We start from the raw sequence: 22,237 nt of genomic DNA on the forward strand, positions 1-22,237 counted from the left end.
GGAAGGAAGGAAGGAAGGAAGGAAGGAAGGAAGGAAAGAAGGAAAGAATTACATTTTGATTGAAAATATAAAAATAGTCAAAGTCACTAATATCCTTCAAGTATACTATTTTTCATATGAAAGGAAAGTGGTTATAGTGTTGGATTAAGATCTGTGGTTTGAATCCTGCCCCCTGAAACTTATTATATGACTCTAAGCTATTGACCAAGGTTCAGTTTTCTCACCTTTAAAATAGAGATCATAAATTTAGTACCACAATTGTGGATCTCAAGTGAGAATCTGAGTAAACTCTCTTCTTAAACCTTTCAGCACTACAGAAATGATAGTAATCACTGTAAAATTTGGTCAGCTAGGTGGCACAATGGATAGAGCAATAGGCTTTTAATCACAAAGACTGATCTTTTTTTTTTTGCTTTTTTGGAGGGCAATTGGGATTAAGTGACTTGCCCAAAGTCACATGGCTAGTAAGTGTGTCAAGTATCTGAGGTCAGATTTGAACTCAGGTCCTCCTGACTCCAGGACTGGTGCTCTATTCACTGCGCCACCTAGCCGCCCCATGTCTTAAGACTGATCTTTATGAGTTCAAATCCTGCCTCTGATACTGACTAGCTGTGGGACCCTAAGCAAGTCTGTTTGCCTCAGTTTCCTCATCTGTAAAATCAGCTGGAGAAAGAAATGGCAGACTACTCCAATATCTTTGCCAAAAAATAAAAAACAAATGGGGTTATGGAGAGTCAGATAAAACTGAAACAACTCAACAATAACATTGTAAAATTTAAATATGAAGTCCTATCTGGGGACTTCTTTCCCCTGAAGAACTCTGAGGCTGTGTCCCTATGTCTAAGAAAATATATATACTCGAGAAGATATATGCCAAAAACAATGTGGACAATAATATTTTTTAAAGAGTAAAATGGGATCTGTCTGACAAAATGTTTCATATGGCTAAAGACTTTTTTTTTCTCCCCCATTTGTTCCTGTCTGTAGCTTTTTTTCAGTCTGTTAAAGAATGGAGATGAGTGAACATAATTGCATTTGAAACAATAGGTGGCTGGGTATTAGCAAACTGGGAATTAAGAGCAAATGAAATATGAAAGGAAAGGAACTATGCCTAATCTCTAAGATGTTTTCATTTTTAAATAAATGACAGAAAAAGATAATCCAAATCTCTAACACCTGATATATTACTGGCCTGCTGTGCAAAGATTAAATGTTCATAGTATCTATGAAAATGATTAAGCCATCTGTTTAAAATCCACATTGTTTCCACCTTACAATTGCAATGGAAACTAGCAGCTAGAATTGAATACCTTTGCTGGTCTCATGAAGATTTACCAAAAAAAAAAATCAATGTATTTTCTATTCACAAAAAAAGATACCTAGTCATTTTCTTTCAACATAGTTTGCATTCAAATTGATGACATAATAAAATATTTGGCAATTGTTTAATTTAAAATTACCTTTTGAGAACTGTTGATTCTTGAACTAGTGGTATCTAAGTGGCACCGTTTAGAGTACTGGTCTTGAGTCTGGAAGACCCTGGTTCCAAACCTAATGCAGACTCTTACTAGCTGTGTGACCCTGGGCAAATCACTTACCCTCTCTTAGCCTCAGTTTTCTCCATCTCTTAAATGAAGGTAATGATAGCACCTACCTGCCAAGGATGTTGTGAGGACCAAATGAGAAAATATTTGTAAAGCACTTGGCAAACCATAAAGCCCTAAATAAATACTAGCTATTATCATTATTCATTTATACCTTTGGGTAAATTATTTCACCTATCTAGCTTGAGTTTCCTTATGTGTAAAACTAAGTGACCTCTGAAGTTCCTGTCAGCCTTAAATCTATGACTCTGTACATGCACAAAACACCACAGAAGAGTGATGACATCCAATAGTACATACAGCCTTACACATGTTTGTAGTGGTTAGCCATTTGTTAACCAATAAATGGTGTGCTTTAACTTCAGGAGTACCCAACTCTGAATGCCCTAACTAACCAGCACAGGGCTGCCTCCCTTATTAGAATATGAGGTCCTTCAGAGTAGGGTCAGTAATGCATTTTCATTCTTCATTTGTCTGAGGACCTATCCACTGGAAAATTATTGTCTAATACATTTATGTTAATTTTATATATTTTCTGGGCATCAGATTTTTATCATAGATATTTGATGTAAAGGTTCTGAAGCCTTGTGAACAGATACAAAGAGAATAAAAGCAATAACAACAATAAAAAATTTAAACTATATACAATTTGATGAGAACTAATGAGCTCCTTTCTCCCACTCTAGCCAATTCTGCCCCCTCCTGATCTCCACCAATTTGTAGAGTCTCATATCAATGAGCTAGGGGATTGGGGTTACAACAAGGACTATTATTGTCAGTGAAAATAACACCTGAGTGCTGCCAAACAGATTCATAGCAAGGACCAATTTTGATCACAAAGAAAAGAGAAAAGACAACTCCCTTCCTGTGGCAGAGAGCTGGAGAACTATAGGCACAGAATGTCACATGTCAGACAAGGACACTTGTTTGCCTGGGTTTTGCTCAAATTTTTCTTTGCTACAAGGGAAAATTCCATTGGGTGAGACAATGGTAAATTGGAAAATGGTTACAATGTTTAGAAAAAAGAGTAAAAGTTATTCATTAGAAAAACAGCAAATGTAATCAAATTCCAAAATTTAACCTAAATAATTTTTTTAATGTCAGCAAAGATCACTGACCTCAAAAAGGATACACCCATATTAGATTAGGACAACCCACATCCTATTTACTTATGCTGAGGAAATAATGTGCAAACATGCCAATTCTAACTTGCAACTTTATTTACTAAGGTATACACCAAGTGCTTGATTGGAAGAATGGCAGATGAGCTGAACCCTTAGGCTTTTTATCTAATTTTATCTCTTAAGGAAGACTGGTTATGCCAGACTTCAGTACAAAACATGTAGAAATCATGATCCCTGGAAACCAGGCTCTCTAGTGTGCTAGAGAAACTAACCTCCCCCAAAAAATCTTGATAAGAAAAAAATAATGAAAATTAACCAAAAGTACCTACATGCATTTGAAAAGACACATGTAAACTTTTGGAGGTTCAGCATCTTGTTCTCCAAGCAGAAGCCCAACAGGCCAAGGAAAACCAAGCTGGGTAGTTTATTTCTGTCACAGTCTTCCTCATCAACCTTCTGTGGCTGTGAGTCAGACGACCTTTTTTGACAGCACACACCAGGCTGCATGGGAGAGACAAAGCGTCTGCATTCTTCTGACTCCTCCAGTTCTGACAAGTGATTCACTCTCCCTGTCCCTCCCCACTCAGTTTTCTATTATAAGGCACGTTTTGGGAAAGAGCTGACAGGCCATGTTCCAGAGAAGCCTAAAATGGTGGGACAAGCAGCATGGTACCCTTATCAAGGGCTACAATTTTGTCCAAGAGGGGTCTCGTGAGTGCTGGGAAGCCTCATCTTTAGGAAGAGGTCAAACAAGACTCAACCTGAAGAACTCAACAGTTTTCGTGGTTTCTCATTGTATTCAACAATAAAGCAACACCAAAGAATCATTTCCGCGGGGCTGGTTTTGCATTTCTTCAGTTGTGAAGTTTACAATAGAAGAATTCACCCACTCAAAGGGAAGAAAGTCCCAAAATATCATGTCTAGGCTAAAAAGAGACACTTTTACAGTGTGCACACCAAATCTGTATATGCACCCACTTGTCCTACTTCTTCTTTCAGTAACTACCCAATTACTGTACACAGAAAAAAAAATGCCACCAGTTTTTACTGTCATAAGTTTATGGCAAAACACAAAAATGATTGAGAAATTTAGGAAGTTGGACAATAAGGTATTTTAATTATAAAAAAATAAGCATAATTTTGTTGTTTCTTCAACTGTATAAATCCCAGATTGATTTACTCATTTGGCACAACTGTCAGATTGGTACATAATTCAAAGGAATAAGAATAATTTTCCCATACAGTGAAACAAAGACGGTAGTGGGGGGAAGAGAGAGAAAAGTGGTATCAATGATTAACATAGTAGAGAACCTAACATTCCAAGGAAAAGTAGGATTATCTCTTTTTTGATCCCAAAAATCATGATGTTTTTTCTACCAAGGCACAGAAAAATCACTACAAACATCTAGTTATTATTCAAAAGTTCAATTTTAAAAAGAATCAGTACCAAGAAATACATTTTTTTTTGCCTCTTCTGCTTGTTTGAGAGGCAATGTATCATAATGGATAGAAAGCAGGTCTAGAAGTCATAATTCTCACCTCTGACATATATTGGCTGTGGGACTCTAGGCAAATGATTTGATTTCTCAGGGTCCTAGGCAACTCTCTAAAACTAAAAATTGCAAAGAAGGTGCTAACAGGGATTAGCAATGGGAATTTCTTCAAAGGGGAGTTGTTCTCTATAACCAATACAGGTCCAGTACCTTGACAACAGTCCCTCATGACAATAATATTTATTGTCATGAACAGAACACTCTCAGGCATAGGCCCTCCCCAACATGCCAAGACTAGCACTGAAAGCAAAATAGGAAAACAAGCATAATTTTATTGCTTCTTCAATTTTGTACATCCCTCAGATAGGCTTATTATATAATTGCTACAACTCCTAGATTGGCACACAATCCAGAGGAAGAAGAATTTTCCCATTCAATGAAATAGAGGGAATGGGGTGGGGGTTTGAGAACTGAAATGCAAGAGGGGAACACAACTCCATGTCCACACTACACCAATGTTAGAGTGAAGTTCAAGAAATTGCCATCATTATTATAGTCTTTTACAGTGTTAACCATCAAAGAGCCTAAAATTTGCCATTTCAGGGAGGGCACATAGTACCAGGAAACAAACAGATACTATAATATGAAATTTGAGAAGAGAATGAATATGGTGAAATAGAAAGAGAATTCAACCGGGAATCAGAGACTTGTATTCTCATGCTAACTCTGTCACCAACCAGCTGTGTGACCTTGGGTGAGCCTCAGTTTCCTCATTTGCAAAATGATAGGGTTGGACTAGATGATAACATGTGAAGATCAAATGATATAATGTATGTAAAGTGCTTTGTAAGCCTTAAAGTGTTTTTACACATGTCAGCTATTATTATTAATAATATTCAAATGGAATTATTATCTCATCATTGCGGCCTTACTCACTTTCTCTTGATATCCCAAGGATACCAAGCTATCCCTATTCTTGCCATGTGACTAGCCTGATATCTTTTCTGATTGTGCATTTTTTTCATGACATACTAGTGGTATTTTAGGATCCCTGCCACTTCTAAGATTTTATGACCCAGGAATAAGGTAGCTCATGTTATGTATGACTGATGCTACAAAAAATAAAATGGCTTGCCAAGTTAATAAGATCAAAGGATTTGGTGGAAGGTATGAAAGAAGGACTCTATCAAAAAAAGTCAATGATTTAGAACTGCTTGGTATAGAATAGGGGCAGCTAGGTGGCACAGTGGAGAGAGTGCTGGGCCTGAAGTCAGGAAAACTCATCTTTGCAAGCTCAAATCTGGCCTCAGACACTTACTATCTGTATGACCCTGAACAAGTCACTTTGCCTTGTTTGTCTTGGTTCCCCCATCTGTAAAATGAAGTGGAGAAGGAAATGGCAAACCACTGGCATCTTTGTCAAGAAAACCTCAAACAAGTTACAAGGCATCTGAAATGACTAAACAACAACAAATCCTAGAATAGGGAGGAAATAAAGCTCAGAAAGAATGAAGGATTATTATTGGAAGAAGGCTGATGAATTTGAATGTCAGAGTCAAACCTGAATGACAGGTTTGAATTTTTAAAAGATGGCATAAGCCATAAAATAAAACTTCCTGATAACCTGAGTATATATGATAGTGTCAAGGGAAGCCTTCATTGTTTCTTTGGGTGATTTATAGAATTACAGAATCTTAAATATTGGAAAGGTTCAACCTATATCTCAAAAGGACTCATCTCTACTATATTCTCAACAATCATCTTTCCACTATGCTCTGGGGTTGCCCATTTGATTTGTGGATAGTTCGAACAACTAGGAAGATTCTCCTTATATTGAACCTAAATCTGCCTCTCTACGCTTTCCAAATACCACTTCTAGTTCTGTCATCTGGGCCAAGGAAAACAAACTAATCTCTATTCCACATGGCATCCATTAAATATTTGAAGACCGGTTACTATGTCTGCCCTAAGTCTTTTCTTCTCTAGGCTAACACCCCCAGTTTCTTCTGTTTATCATCCTGTTATTATCCCAATTTTACAGTCTACTGTCACCTCTGTGATCACTATAACCTGGCTTGTCAATGGCCATCCTAAAACATGATGCCCATCTCTGAATACTCCATGTGCCATACTCCAGATACAATCTGATTACAGCAGAGTACAGTGCAATGGGGCTGTAAATGTTCAAAGACATAGCAAAGTATACCAAGGGACTACATTATCAAATCTTCTCAGGAGAGGCTGAAGAGCTCAATCTGAAGTTATTTAAGAATATTCACACCTGGGAGGAAAAAAATAAGCAAGACACTCTATGAAAGTTTCTTTATAAACGCTGAAATTCAAGAGCTGCTTTTTTAAGAGACTCAGGACTACAGATCTAAAGCTTCAAGAAAACTTAAGAGAACATATCATGCAAGCCCCACATCTTTCAGATGAGGAAAGTGAGTCCCAGAGAAGTTAAATCACGTAAGTAGTAATGAGTCTGGATTCTAACACATCCCAGTACTCTATGTTCAGTGGGAAAATTAAAGGAGGCAGGGGAGGTAAATAAGCATTTATTAGGTGTCTACTATATGCCAGATACTGTGCTAAGTATTTTACAAGTATTATATCATTAGATCCTCACAATAACCCTGGGATGTAGCTGTTATTATTCCCATTTTACAGACTAGTAAATGGAGGAAAACAAAGGTGAAGAGTCACATAGCTAGTGTCTGAGGCTGGATTTGAACTCAGGGTCTATCATGACTGCAGGCCCAGTGCTGTATCCACTGAGCAACCTAGCTACTCACAAAGGTAATATGAGATAAGGCTTGGGAAACAGTATCATTAACTGGGGCAGTAGAGATATAGGTAAGGATTATAGGCAAATGTCAGAGGTAGAAATAGCTCCTGATTTGGAGGGAGGCCTCCTGAACCAGAAAATATTATTCAAAAATGAAATACAGGATCAAAGTCAAACTTCTTGGCAGAAGTCTCAGACCTAGGGACCATACTCAATTCCAAATCTGATATGTCTCTACAATATATGTCTATATAGTAATATATAATCCTACGAATATGTGTAATGGCAAGCAAAATAGGATTCTTTTTGCTGTTTTTCTGGATTGAGTTTTAGCTAATCAGGTGCCTTTGAGCTTCACCTTTGATTGTATCAAGAGGCTTTGATTGGAAACAGTATACATCGTATTGCCCTTAATAGGCCTAAGGGAGTTTGAAGATCTCCCCTACCCTTAATAGGCCGACTATAGTCACATGGGATCCCATGGTGGGAGGAGCTTACAAAAAGTGTGGAACGGGAAGGAGCCAATAAGAGCAGGAGCAGAAGTGAGAGAGAGAATGTTTGTGATGTTGGTGTCCTGTCTGTTGTTCTGTGTTAATTTCAGACAGAAGCCCTGTCTGTTGATCTCTGTTGATTTCTCAGACAGAAGCCCTGTCTGTTCTGTATTGGTTTCTCAGACAGAATGTGAACTGATATGATAGTGCTGGTAATGTGTATAAATATTGCTGTAGCCCTGCTATGCTCTGTTTTCCTAGAAACAGAAACTGTGAAGAGTTTAGAGTGGAGCAGTCCCCATGAGCTGAGATATGGAACAGGAGCAGAGAGCCCTCTATATGTGAATCCAGGCAAAAATGGGGTTTGGAGGCCAGCCTAGAGTCAAGATGAAAGAAGACTTTACTTTGGATACTTTGCATTGACTGATGAGATTTGTTAACTTACTGTGACCTTGGATGGATGGTGTTTGTACTTTATGTTACCTCTTAAAGATGACTGGCTTAAGGATGATTGGAAGGCAACCTCTAGTCAAGATGAAAGAGGACTCCACTTGGACATTTTGTAATGACTGAGAAGAATGTAACTTACTGTGACCTAGGGGTAGATGGTGTTTGTATTTTCTGCTACCCCAGAAAGATGACTATAAGATATACTGAACAATATGTTTTATTTAAGACTGTGGCTGCCTTAGTCCTAAATTGTTATGCTATGTTGTTGTAAATGTTATGATTTAGTTTCTTGTATGTTATGCTTTAGTTTATTGTTGAATAAATAGAGAGTTCATTATACTATGCGATTAGACTCTTAAAGTTATTCACAGCAGCAGTCCTCAGGAGAGCTGCTGTGATTGGCTTTACAATATGTTCCCGGAACATCCCCACTGATCAAAGGGTGTCACCCTAAATGGGATTATTATTGAAAACAGAGCCAGCTTACATAGGACCACAGATCTAGAGCTGAAAAGAACCCTAGAAGTTATTAAATCCAATTCTTTCACACTATAGATGAGGCCTGTTGTTGTTCAGTCTTTTTTTTTTTTGTAATCCCATCTGGGGCTTTCTTGGCAAAGATATTGAAGTGGTCTTCCATTTCTTTTTCCAGCTTATTTTACAGATGAGGAAACTGAGGCAAACAATGTTAAGTGACTTCCCCAGGGTCATATATCTACTAAGTGTCTGTGCACAGATTTGAACCCACAAAGATGAGTTTTCCTGACTCCAAACTCCACTCTCTATCTACTATACCACCTACCTACCCTGTAGAGGAGGAGTGTACTGATGCTCAGAGAATTTAAGGAGCTTACTCTAAGATACAGAGGATTGAACAGCAATGTCCCCTACAAGATTCTTCTGAGAGCTAATAGCAGATAAGGACAGAACAACTCTTACAATGAATTGCACTCTGGTACTACTCCCCTTCCAGCCGTCACAGACTTCCAGTAACTATTGGTCATTTTTTAATTTAGTAAAATGATCTAAGATTGGCTGGAAGGAAAATACAGAAACTGGGTCAGGAGGCAATTATTCTCCCAGAAAATTCCCTCTTGAATTCAAGAAGTAAAACTAAGCTTATTTCATCTACTTTATTTAATTTCTTAAAAGATAACAGTACATTGCCATAATACATCACCATAAAACCATTTAGTAAAGGCCCTAGCTGAAAGTTGACAGCCAATCCACAATATGAGTGTTGCACAACTAGGTCCAACTAGGCTCCTTAAGTAAAAACTGATTCATTTTATTTATGAAATATGATTCACTTTTTGAAACCAAATTCTGGGCTAACATTTGTACCATTAAATCTTATCCTACTGGCATATTAGGATCATTTTAGATTCTCCTGATTCCCAAATTCTCTCTACTAAATCATACTGTTCAACCCTATTCCCCTACCTTCAGTCAACATGGTCTTCATCAGAGACAAGAGATTGATTTTGAGATCATCTAAACCAATCCTTTACCAAATTCTTTTACCCCACTGCAAGTAGAAATCCTGTCTCTTCTTGAATGCCTTCAGTGTTGGAGAAATCCTCACCTTAAAAAGACAACTAATTCCAATGCTATGATTATTAGGAATTTTTTCCTTGTTTTGGGTTTAAATTTGTTTTCCTACACTTCCCATCTATTGGTGTTAGTTTCATATTCATACCACACAAAAGTAAGTCTACTCCCTTTCACAAGACAATCTTTCACATATTTAAAGAGAACTATGACATAACTAACCCTTTCCGAAAAAATACCCCAAATTCTTCTATCCTCTAAACTAAATATTCCCATTTCTTCAACTATTTCTCGTATGACCTAGTTTCGCTATCACAGTTGCCCACCTCTGGACATGCATGCACTGGGTTTGTCGACACACCTCTTAAAACATAACAAAACTAAACATGACCAAAAAGCTGATGTAGTAAAAAACTCATTTGTTGACTGTTACAATAAAACATAATAATGTGTGCCATTCTCAATATATATAAGTGTACACACACACACGCACGTGCACACATACACACAGAAACATGTATTCCTGAAGAGAGCAAGGGAAACCAAAATTTCTGCCCTGTAATATAGCATTTTTCTTGAGTAATAAATAGAATTAAAGTTATATAGATATAATAATACTGAGATATTAGAAATAACTTTTAACAACCACCAACCTTTCCTTTTCTTACCTCTACCACTGTGGTATCTGCAGCTTTACACATAGGCAAGTTGAAATTCCTTGCAGTTTTCCTGAGGGATATGAAAGGGAGAGGGGGAAAAAGATAAAGACAGTAAGTAGTTGTTCCTCCCAGCTACAAAATTCTATGAATCTTGTCACACTGTTCAAAAAAAGTAATACATAAAATGGACATTTCTTATTATAGGAAATGCAAGAGCTTTTAGGACGAAAAAAAAAAAACCGTGGCCCTTTCATTTGTCTTACTTAGAAGTGTCTTCAGTGCACAACAAAAGAAGTTATTCATCATATGTACTCTTATGAGCATAAAGATAAACTGGATGTTAATGAATCATCAACACTTTTTGAAAACAGACTCCCCAAACCTTTTAATGGGGATATGACTTTGCTTCAATAGTTAAAACATTTCACTGAGTAACTTGCTCTCATTGTTATATTTAGAAATATAAAGGAGTAAGTCTCCATATGGGAAAATGCAATAACTCCATCTTCTATCCAACAGAAATGTTGCTGAAATTACCAAAACATCATTTGGTGATTTCTGAGTCACCCATAAAGATCAGTCCCTGTGGAAACCATTTTCTAACAAATCTTTTAATAGTATGAACCCTGTAGAAGCTGCTGAACTATAGAACATTTTCAATAGGTTTCCAAGCTTATTTTACCAATAGTTTTTCAATATTAATTCTTACAAGAGGTTCAGGTACGAACTAAATAAATGGCTTTCCCAGAACAAATTCAAACGAGTTCTTCTAATGCCATAGCATATTTTTTCCATGACTCTAAATGAATATATCAGTATATTCAAAAACAGAAAGTGAGTTTTCTATATCTACATTCCTTATTTGGTCTCTACCTCCTGTTACTTCAATGCCATGCTAGGCATGCTGTTTTAGCCCAGGGATAAAACAAACAGGTATGTAAATGAAGAAAGTCGCAAGGAAACATTTTAAAAAGCTTTTCTTCATATCACCAATGTTTAGAACAATGCCTGGCCCACAGTAAGCATTTAATAAATGTTTGCTGATGATGCCCCAAGGTGTCAGGATTTCTCCATCTGATGTTTGTTAAAGAGGCTATTAACCTATAAGATTATTTAAGTAGTTTCAGAGATTGTTACTTCAGACTATCCTCATGTCTGGCCTCTAATAGAAGAAAAGGTAAGAAAATTTTTAAAGCCAGGGGAATAAGAACCTTCACTCAGATTTCTCGTGGTCTGACCATTTGTGAGGCACTGGGGTTTAGTGAGTTTTAAGGCTGGATCTAGTGTCAGGAGGACCTGGTTTCATAGCCTACCTTAGACACTGAAAAGCTGTGCAACCCTAGTCAAGTTATTTAACCTCTCTGGGCCTCAGTTTTCTCACCTGTAAAGAAAGGGGACAGGACTCCATGACATCTAAGACCTCTTCCAATTCTAAATCTATGGTCTAAATTTAGATCTAAATCTAAATCTATGTAGACTTAGATATCAACCAAATATATGTAACATGAGAGGATCCTGTATTTGTTTTGCTTAGTTGTTTTTCCTTTGTTTCAAGGGAAGAACCAACTTGGGGAAGGGGTAATGTGGCTACTGGGAAGAATCAGGTATGTAAAAGGAAAAAAATAGCAACAAAATATTTTAAAAGCACACCCTAGACATAATTTTCTTAGTAATCCAGTTCCCTTTGTCGCCAGGAATCAAAAGCTTCAATGGCATCCCACACCAAATCCAAGCTACCAATGGAGTGAAATATATTTAGAGTTAAAATGGTCTTGGTGGGCAATTATCATCATTTAATGCTTATATTGTAGCTGCCTATGTGCAGTGCTCAGAAATGGAGCACAGGAATAAAATTTTTATAAAAAGAAATTTCAATATATCAAAAGATTCATGATTTCAGTGGCGTAGGTAGCCACTCCACAGAGTACAATGCCTTAGTAAATTGTCTTTATGAAAGAGATCAGAATAGTATTAAGAAAATTATCTAACTGCCAAATTACATTAAAAATACAATCTTCTCTCATTTTTGCATTCTTATTTTTTAAGAATACTATATACTGTCGACCCACAATATACCAAGGAACAAATTAATATAGGCTATATTTAAAACTCAATGCTCAAATTAGATCACTTCAGAAATATCTTAATTTAAGAGATCAAATATAAAATTAACACCACATGATCCCTACACCTTTTTTCCATTTTAGAAATTAAAAAGGATAAATTGCAAGTATTCTTTGAGAATATGCTTTAATCCTCTGCTTACCAAACCTCTATGCAGGTCTGACTGCAGCGCATTTACAATAGTATGAGAAGAAAGCAAGCATCCTTCCAATATCTTTTTGGTGACTTATAATTCTGAACTCTTAGGGATTGTGATGTTGCATGATGAACAGTTATACAGCATCACAAGAAGAATGTTAAGGAGGCAGGCTTTTGTTGCAAGAAGATTGGAATCATTTAAAGTACTACACAATTTTCCAGTGGTAATGGAGCCTGCTCTCTTCCCCCTATTCAAATCTGGATCCAGTTCACTGCACATTTACAATGTCCAAGATATAGGAACAAATGGAACAGATCTATGGGATATCCATCCAACTGAAGACCATAGAAGTGGCAAGTAGTACTCTTAATTTGTTTTGTTTATTTAGTGTGGATAGTTAAGTGGAAGTCTTTTTATTGATTACAGATCTCATTTTTAAAAGTCCAAGGCTTGATGTAATCAACACAGATCATCCATAATCAGAGGCATATGTAGGACCTCATCATCTATAACATGGTTTCTAAACCTGGGGTCTGTGAACAGCTTAAAAACATTTTTATAACTATTTCAATGCAATAGCTTTTCTTTATAATTTCATTTTATTCAACATTATTCTGAGAAGGGGATTGAGAGGGTTATACATCATAGAACTGCCAAAGGATTCATGAGCAAAACAAAAAAAAAGAGGTGAAATACTCCCAATCTAGGGGATCCTGGCATATCACTTACTTCCCATATAAACCAGGCAAATCACTTAACCTCTTCACTCCAAATTTATGATTCTAATCCTTCTTCCATTCCTCTGCATGAGGAATTTGTTTACAAACACTAAGCAATAGGGATATAAATAAAGGAATTCCCTGTCTCTAAGACCCTTACATACTAACAGGGGAAACAGTTTACTAAGGAACTGATAGCCAGGGAAGGACATTTAGATCCACAAAGATTGGCACATCCTTTCCAGCAACAACTGTAAAGTAAAGAAAAGGTTGTACATGCAAGGCATTGGTGAAGAGGCTTTGAGGAGGGGGGGGAGAGGAACAAATGAAGGATGGCTGGGGTTTTCTTAAAAAGTGATCGCATAAGGAAGTCGCCAATGGCAAAGGAGAGAGGGTAGGGAAGGATGGGAACAGTCTGGGTGGAAGTGCCTCCAGGTCATAGTTTTTGGTATGGACAACAATGGTTGGCAAAGAGGCTGTGGAAGAGGAGACATGAGAAGGGGAGAGAAGTAAAGCCTATCGTGGGTTTCTTTAAAACCGTATTAGGCTGGACAATAAAAATAAGCTAATAGGCTATGGCATATGACCAACAATTAGTTGCATTGTTTTTCTAAAAAAAGGAACATCAAATACATCACCCAATGGATATGTGTGCAGGCCATGTAGTTAGAGCAAGGGATAATATATGGACAGTTGTATGTTGTACCATTACCTCTGTAATGTCAAAAAGCCTACCGAGTCATCTGCCCAAAGACAATAGATGGATAGGACACTGTGAAGTATCTACCAGAAGAAACAGACACAGAGTAAGAAGCAGTAGATAGATTGTAATCTGTACCATGGAAAACAATACTCAAATTGAAATGATCATTTGTTGTTCAGCAATTTTTATAGTCATGTCCAACTTTTTGTGATGCTGTTTTGGGGTTTTCTCAGCAGAGATACCAGAATGGTTTGCCATTTCCTTCTCCAGCTCATTTTACAGATGAGGAAACTGAAGCAAATAGATTAAGTGACTTGTCCAGGGTCACACAGCTAGGAAGGGTCTGAGACCAGTTTTGAATTCAGAAAGATAAGTCTTCCTATCTCTAGGCCAGGCACTTTATCCAGTACACCATCTAGTTGCCCAAAGATACATTAAAATGTTAAGAGAAGAGATTTGTAGCTAAATAGTAAGAAGTTCTCAAAGGACAATGATGAAAGGAAGACAGAAAGGAAGGAAGGAAAGAAGGAAGGAAGAGAGAGGGGGGCAGGGAGGGGAGGGAAAAGGAAGGAGGGGAGGAGAGGAGAGGGATAGAAGGGAGGGATGGAGGGGGAGAGAGACAGAGAGAGAAGAAAAAGAAAAAAGAGAAGAGAGGACAGGAGAGGAGAGAGGAGAGGAGGGAAGAGGAGAGGACAGGAGGGGAGAGAAGAGAAAGAAAGAAAGGAGAGTGGAGCCCATAAACACCTGTCTATTGAGCTTAAATCTAATTTATGATAAAATTTTAGACTGTATAACCAAAGAGAGTTGACAACCATTTAAAAAGGGAAAAAGTAATCTCTAAGAGTCAGTGTAGCTTCACCAAAAACAGATCATATCAGACTAACTTTATTTCCTCTTTTGAAAGGGTTCCTAGCCTGGTAGATCAAAATACTGTAGACATAGGATACCTAACAAAATGTTTGGCAGTTTCTCATGATTTCCTTCTGGAGAAATAGAGAGTTATGAGCTAGAAGACAAACAAAATTATTTGGATTGGAAATGGATCGTGTGACTAGTGCCACAGAATATTCATCAATGTAGAAGTGTCAACTTGGAAGGAGATTTCAGTGTACCAGGAATTTGCCCTGGTCTTCAACTGTTAAATATTCTTATCAATGACTTGGAGTCACAGTCTGCCCATGACACAAAGTTAGGAGGGATAGCTAAAAAGTTGGACTATATAATTGTGATTGGAGATGATTTCAACCAGCTAAAATGAGCAACCAGACTGAGGAAGATGAAATGTAACAGAGAAACATAAAATTTTATGTTTAGGGTTAAAAGAAATTTCAACTTCATAACTATAAGATGACAGAGGCATGTTTAGACAACATTACTCATCTGAAAAAGTTCTACTGCTTTTTAATGGCCCAAAAGTAAAAAAAGAGCTAACAGTATTAGATTGTTACAAAGATATAGTCCAGAAAAGAGATAATAATAGTTCTGGTGAAATCATATATACCAGAGCATTGTATATGGTTTCTAAGAACTAAATTTTAGAAAAGACATTTTTCAACTACAGAGCATCCAAAGAAGAGTGACCAGGGTTTTGAGGGAACTGGAAACCATGTGATACAATGATCAGAGGAAGGGACTAGGAATGTCTAGCTTACAGAAGCAAAAACTAGGAAAGAGAGTATGGGAATGGCAACTGTCTTCAAATATTTGGACAGCTGTCACATGAACACATTAGAATTATTCTGCTTGATCCCAGAGCACAGAACCAGGAACAACTTGGGCTCAATGCAGGGCAATAATTCCTAATTATTAGAGCTTTACCGAGTGGAATGGACTGCCTCTTAGGACCCCCTTCACTCATGGTCTATACGTTAAGGCTGAATGACCACTTTTCTAGTTATGTTATAGTGGTGATTCCTGTTCAAAGATGGGTTCTTTTGAGTAGAGGCCCAATGACAGGACCATAAGCCCTTTACGTAAGGGTAAGAATAGATGAGTTTAGTGAGGTACATTACCAGGTTGGCCAGTCATCAATTTGGAGGCCATAGCAATTCATGATGGCCATATGCAAAAGCATAAAAAGTTTGGTATTAACATCAGCAAAACAGAATATAAACAGACAAAATAATGGACTCTTGAAGTATTCAACACATTTTGAGAACAGAAAAAGATAATTTTATTTGGTTTTGTTAAAGTTCAAATGTACTATGTACTAAAAATATTAGAGCATAAGGACAGAAATTAGACTTGTTATTTGATAAGTACAGGGAATTCCCAGAGGAGGAAACTCCTACCAATGCAGTTTGGCATCCCCTCTATCACTTAGTGAGAGAGTTACCCAGAGTGGTAAGAGCTTCAAGGACCTGCTCCACAGGATCATACAGCATGTGTCAGAAGCATGATTCAAACACAGATCTCCCTGACTTTGAAGGACAGCTTTCTATCTACTGGGCTCTCTATAAGAACTAGTTGATAACTTTTGTTATTGTTCAGTCATTTTCAGTCATGTCTAACCCTTCATGACCCCATTTGGGGTTTACTTGGAAAAGACACTGGAGTGGTTTATCATTTCCATCTCTAGCTCATTTTACAATGAGGAAACTGAGGCAAATAGGGTTAAGTGACTTGCCCTGGGTCACACAGCTGATAAGTGTCTGAGGCCAAATTTGAACTCAGGAAGATTAATCTTCCTGACTCTAGGCCCAGCACTCCATCCACTGTGCAACCTAGATGCCCAAATGAATAACTAAGGCATTTAAAAAAACTGAACCATGCTCCCCAAAATGGCAACTTGATAACTTTAAAAAGTCTACTCAGTAAAATATCTGAATTAATTTATAATCAAAATATGGATGATAGAAATATCTTCCAAAGCATATCATCATCATCATCATCACCACCACTGTTCATATACACTACCTGAAAATGACATTTCCTGAACGATCTGCTTTCCAGGCTTTTACCAGGGCAAAATCACCTGTAATGGCTTTCTCCAAAATATAATGGTGGCCATCAAACTCCCTCACCTGCAGGAAATAAAATACAAACATGCTTGTCACATGGTTTGTCCTAATTCCTATACAAGATCTAATTGCTTTCTGCTATTTATTTCTAAGGAAATATATTTTAAAAGCTTGGCTAGTGTTATCTGCCTTCTCTCATTTTCATGATGCACCTTGGAGAAATGAAAACCAAGTACTGTTCATGTCTTGACCTCCCTGGCTCCGTCTTCTTGCTTAAACATTTAAAGGAATAAAACAGTTTTCTGGCAGGGCTCTATTCTTATACCAATTGTACCACCTAGTGGACAGAGTTCAGGATACAATTTGAGAGCAAAATCGGACCCATTTAGTTTTCTGGTTGCCCTAAGTTCATAAAAATAACTGAAAATCATTCCAAGCAGAATCACTATGTGATATATAACAAATCTCTTAGCACCCTGGGACATGGGACATTTGGAAGATGAGAGATCACTGTAAAGGACCTCAAGTAAGAATTATATTTCCAAAGCTTCTTTGTAAGTCAACTGTTTGGAACTTTCCTCCCAGGTGTATAGATTTAGGGCTAGAGGGAACATTAGAGACTACCTTATATGTAAAGTGCATTGAAAACTGCAAATCACTATATAAATGCTAGCTATTATGGTCACTGTGAAACTCCTCAGTTTACAGATGAGGAAACTGAGGCAGCTAGGTGGGGCAGTGGGTAGAGTGCCAGCAAGACCTGAGCCTAAATCTACTCTCGGACACTTATTAGCTCTGTTACCCTGGTAAAGTCATTTAACATCTGCTTGCCTCAGTTTCCTCATCTGTAAAATGGGGATAATGGCAACTACCTCTCAGATCTGTCATGAGGATCAAGTGAGATAATAATTGTAAAGCATTTAGCACAGTGCCTGCTACATAGTAATGTGTGCATAAATATTGTCTGTTATTGATATTATTACTAGGGGCATTAAGAGACTCGCCAGGTTTTAGAACCCAGGTCCCCTGACTCTAATCCAGTACTCTTTCCTCCACTCCATGTCAAATCTTTTCTGATTGAAACAAGGCTACAAGAGGTGATTTAGCTTTCCAGGCTCTCTCACAGAAGTCCCAAACCTGAAGCAGTAATAGCATTCATATAATAATAAAAATGATAATAACTGCCATTCATGTAGCTTTTACGATGGGTCAGGCACTGTGCAAAGCACTTTGCAATTATAATATCACTTGACTCTCACAACAACCGTGGGAGGTGGGTGCTATCATTATCCCTATTTTATAGATGAGGAAACTGAAGAAAACAGAGGTGAAGTGACAGGGCTGTGCCCAGGGTAACAGAGCTGCTGAGTGTCTAAGACTAGATTTGAACTCAGCTCTTCCTGACTCCAAGCACTTTAAAGTTTGCAGGGGTCTTCTTACATTTAAACTCACTTGAATCTTCTCTTTTGGAGGGGGGAAGGTAGAGCAATTGGGGTTAAGTGACTTGCCCAAGGTCACATGGCTAGTTTTTTTGTGTTGTGTCTGAAGCCAGATTTGAACTCAGGTCCTCTACGGCTGGTGCTGTATTCACTGCGCCACCTAGCCACCCCTACTCATTTGAATCTTTTTTTTTAAACCAATCAGGATTAAGTAACTTGCTCAAGGTTACATGGCCAGTTATTTCTGGGTGTGGTGCTAAGTATCTGAGCCTGGATTTGATCCCCAGGTCATCCCGACACTGGAGCAGGTGCTCTTGCTTGCTGAGCCACCTGGCTGCCCCATTCTCACTTGAATCTTACAACAATGTTGGGTAGGTGCTACTGTTATCCCCATTTTAAAGATGCGGAAACTGAGGCTAAGATACTTAAGTAACTTACCCAGATAGAGAATCTATCCAAGATAATGCTTTTTCTATGTGGAAATGAGTTCAGGCTTCCCCAGCTTGGCAGGGGCTCCTGCAGTTTTGATGAGGGGCCCAAGCACCCAAGGAGATGGAGGATGGAGGGTAGAGATGAGGAGCAAAGGAAGTTTGGAAGGGATAGAGTTAGGATCATGAGGGAGGGAGGGAGGACTATGTAGGAAGGAAAGAAGTGACAAGATAATTCCTCTGTTACAAGAGGAGACTGGCCCTGGGAAAGGCAAAACAGTTCAGAAAAGAGGAGTGGTGGTGGATTAAGTCTGCCTTTCTTTCTTCTTCCAGCTATTTGCTTTTGGAGAGCCCAGAATCTTCTGCCAGAATCAACCCACCACAGATGTGTCTTATTATTTTTCTTCAAAGGGACATAGGAATAAGACCACTTCTTTCCTTTCTAGGTCTGGATTCAAACCAGGCTCTCTGTTCTTCCCTGGTCCACTACAGAATCTCGCATCCCTGAAGCAAGGACAAAACCCTGAGCTGCCTGTCTTCCAGGTTTCCTTGTATCCCCAGTGCTCAGTACAGTGTCTGGCATAATAAATGTATGTTGACTGATTTTTTAAAATAGTTTCCTAAGGGTTGGGTTTTTAGTCAGGTTGTTGGGGTCTGGGGGATGGGGAGAAAAATCTCTGTCAACAACAATGGGAAGAAAACAAAAGTAACAAACAAAAGTCACTTTTCAGATGCCCACAATGTTGTCCTTCCTGAAATTCATTGAAAAATTCATGGAAGTATATGGAATCAGCCTATGGACCTCTTCTATTTAATCCTGCTCTTCTAATTTCCAGAAAAAATCCTAGACCTTCCATATCCCAAACTTTTTGGAATTTAACTCCTGATTTCACCCTTCGTTTGGTGATATATATTGCTTCACCAGGTAAGGCTGGGGAGGAGAGGACTGGAACAGGACCTGGGGGAAGGCTGTTGGTAAAGGCTAAGGTCCAATTACACATGCCAGGCCTGACCACTTGGTTCTCTCTTTTCAATCCCCCTGCTTTTGAGGAAGAGAATGGAAATCTTCATGAGCAACCAAGGAACAAGAAATCAAAGGAAAAGGAGATTTCAATGAAGAAGATACAGGATATTTAGATGAATCTAAACCTATAAGTCATAGACACATCAATTTTTTCTCTGCATATTATCAAAAATTTAAAGACAGGGAAAGGTATCAGACATGGAGACTCTCAATGTAGATTTGAACAAATGTCTCTTTATCTCAAATAAAAATACTCTTGAATAATTTTCTTAAACAGTCATAAGAGTACAGGTTTATAATAGAGTAAGAGGTTGGATCCAACCCTCACAAGTTACAAATGAGAGGGAAAGGAAAGAGGAAAAGTATTCATATGAAGCACCTACAGTGCCAGGCAATGAGCTAAGTATTTTACAAACACCATCTCATTTGATCCTCCCAACAACCCTTGGAAGTAGGTGCTATCATAATTCCCATTTTACACTGGGAGAAATTAAGGTAAACAGGTTAAATGACTTGTCCAGGGACACACAGCTAGTCAGTGTGTGAGGAATTCAGATGTTTCCATCGTCAAGGACAGTGCTCTAGCCATGATTTCATAAGCTCTCTTGGTGCTTAAGGTTTATAAGGACTATATACACATACATACAAATATGTACTATTTAATGGTTAATAGTTATGTGCATAAAATACATTTTATGTGTATACTTAGGATGAAAGGAGATGTTTGCACGGCTCTTTGCAAACACAGCATTTTAAGGTTTACAGAGAGCTTTCCATATGTTCTAACTTGCTCCTTCCAAACCTTAAAGTATTATATGAAAGCTAGCTATTATTACTGTAATTATTAGTGCATGTTTTCCCTGATGGAAGTTCTTTGAGGGTTCTTTTTTTCCCCTGGTATCCCTCCCAACTAGGTGGCACAGTGGACAAAGCAGCAGGCCCTGAGTCAAGAAGATACATCTTCATGAGCTGTGTGACCCTGAGCAAGTCACTTAACCCTGCTTGCCTCAGTTTCCTCATCTGTAAAATGAACTAGAGAAGGAAATGGCAAACCACTCCAGTATCTTTGCCAAGAAAACCCCAAAATAGGATCATGAAAAGTCAAACAACTAAATCTCTTACATCTAATACAACACAAATGGTTCATGTTAGACAGTTAATAAATATTTATTAGGTATTACACTTTGGCTTTGTCTTCTCTAAGGTATAAATATAATCAGTCATCCATAGTCTAACATAAACTTGTTCAATATCAATAAAGTATCATCATAGAGTAGGCATGTAATAAATGATTTTTGATTAATTAACCTGACTTCATTCAAATTGGCATGTTTGAACAACAAGAATATTCTACTTCTTTATATTAACATATCCTAATTTCTAAATAACAATAATTGGCATTTACACAGCATTTTAAGGTTTACAAAGAGCTTTCCACATGTTCTAACGTGCTCTTTCCAACATCACTATGAAGTTGAGTATTACAGGGTAAATGCTATTTTACTAACGAAGAAACCAAGTCATAGAGCAATGAAGTGACTTGTCCAAGGTAACAGAGCTAGTAAATGGAAGGGCTGAGATTTGAACCCAAGTCTTATGACTCCAAAATTCAAGGTTCTTTCTGCAGTTGCCCTACTAAATTTTTTTTTGTCTTTCTTAGAACAGAGACTATTGGAAAGTCAGTCAGAGGAGCCCCTAGTAAAATAAATTATTAAAATGTAAAAACTAACATTTGATGCTGGGGTTTAGCTAGAAACTTCACCAGATTTATAATAAATTATTCCCTTCCCACCTAGCATAAGTGCTTTGCTTCTTGTGTTCACAAATAATATATAATGTTGCAATTCTTTTATCCTTTTTACCAAGACAGGCCATTTCTAAGATAAATGGGACCATAAATGGTTTTTGGACTAGAGTTCCCCTTACCTCTCTTGGCTGACTGGCAATTGCAATGCTTCCATCTTTGTTGTACTTGATGGGCGAGCCTCCCTCCTGCACCAGTGTGCCATATCCTGTACTGGTGAAGAAGGCTGGAACTCCTGCACCCCCTGCACGAATCCGCTCTGCAAGTGTTCCCTGTGGGTGAGAACCATCATGAGGCATTAGGCACTCTGCTAAGCACTCTTCTCTGCATTTCCTTTTATCTACAGAATTACACATACAGCCAGACCTCATCTTCCCTAACCTTTCTAACATAAAAATGTTGAACTATAACTTTCTCCATTAGCATTTGGTATACTTTGAATGTACAGCAATTAAGAAAAGAAAAAATTATATTCCATCCAAACAGTCTCTATCTTTGTGTTCCCATTAATTTTCATATTCATAATTTTTGTTGTCATGCTTCCAACATTACATCATACAAATCCATACTTAACTTTTTAAAAAAATATATACTTTAGGTTTGAACTCTCTGATTTATTTTCCTAAATTGAAAACATTAACTAGATAATTACCAAACCTTTATATCATTCTGTGCTCTGTAGATACAGAATAAATTATGTTTATTTTTAAAACAATGAGTCAACAATATAAAGTATCAAA

General features: G+C 37.7%; 1 protein-coding gene and 1 long non-coding RNA gene across 2 annotated transcripts in view; one reads left to right on the plus strand and one right to left on the minus strand.

Moving 5' to 3' along the window:
* The window catches only part of LOC138167405 (uncharacterized), a 69,094-nt gene extending 58,863 nt beyond the window's left edge, over window positions 1-10,231 (plus strand). The window contains exon 4 of the long non-coding RNA XR_011169877.1: window positions 7,759-10,231. This is a non-coding gene — a long non-coding RNA (uncharacterized lncRNA). The remainder of the gene's footprint in view (window positions 1-7,758) is intronic.
* The window catches only part of OXCT1 (3-oxoacid CoA-transferase 1), a 179,456-nt gene that overhangs the window by 131,888 nt on the left and 25,331 nt on the right, over window positions 1-22,237 (minus strand). The window contains exons 5-7 of the mRNA XM_069096229.1: window positions 21,620-21,769; window positions 16,759-16,865; window positions 10,167-10,227 (exon numbers count right to left, since the gene is read on the minus strand). Of these exons, the coding sequence (XP_068952330.1) occupies window positions 10,167-10,227; window positions 16,759-16,865; window positions 21,620-21,769 (318 nt within the window). The remainder of the gene's footprint in view (window positions 1-10,166; window positions 10,228-16,758; window positions 16,866-21,619; window positions 21,770-22,237) is intronic.

This window comes from Petaurus breviceps, unplaced genomic scaffold, assembly GCF_028583685.1.
Source record: "Petaurus breviceps papuanus isolate PSGF00001 unplaced genomic scaffold, PetGlider_PUasm1.0 229, whole genome shotgun sequence".
Classification (NCBI taxonomy): domain Eukaryota; kingdom Metazoa; phylum Chordata; class Mammalia; order Diprotodontia; family Petauridae; genus Petaurus; species Petaurus breviceps.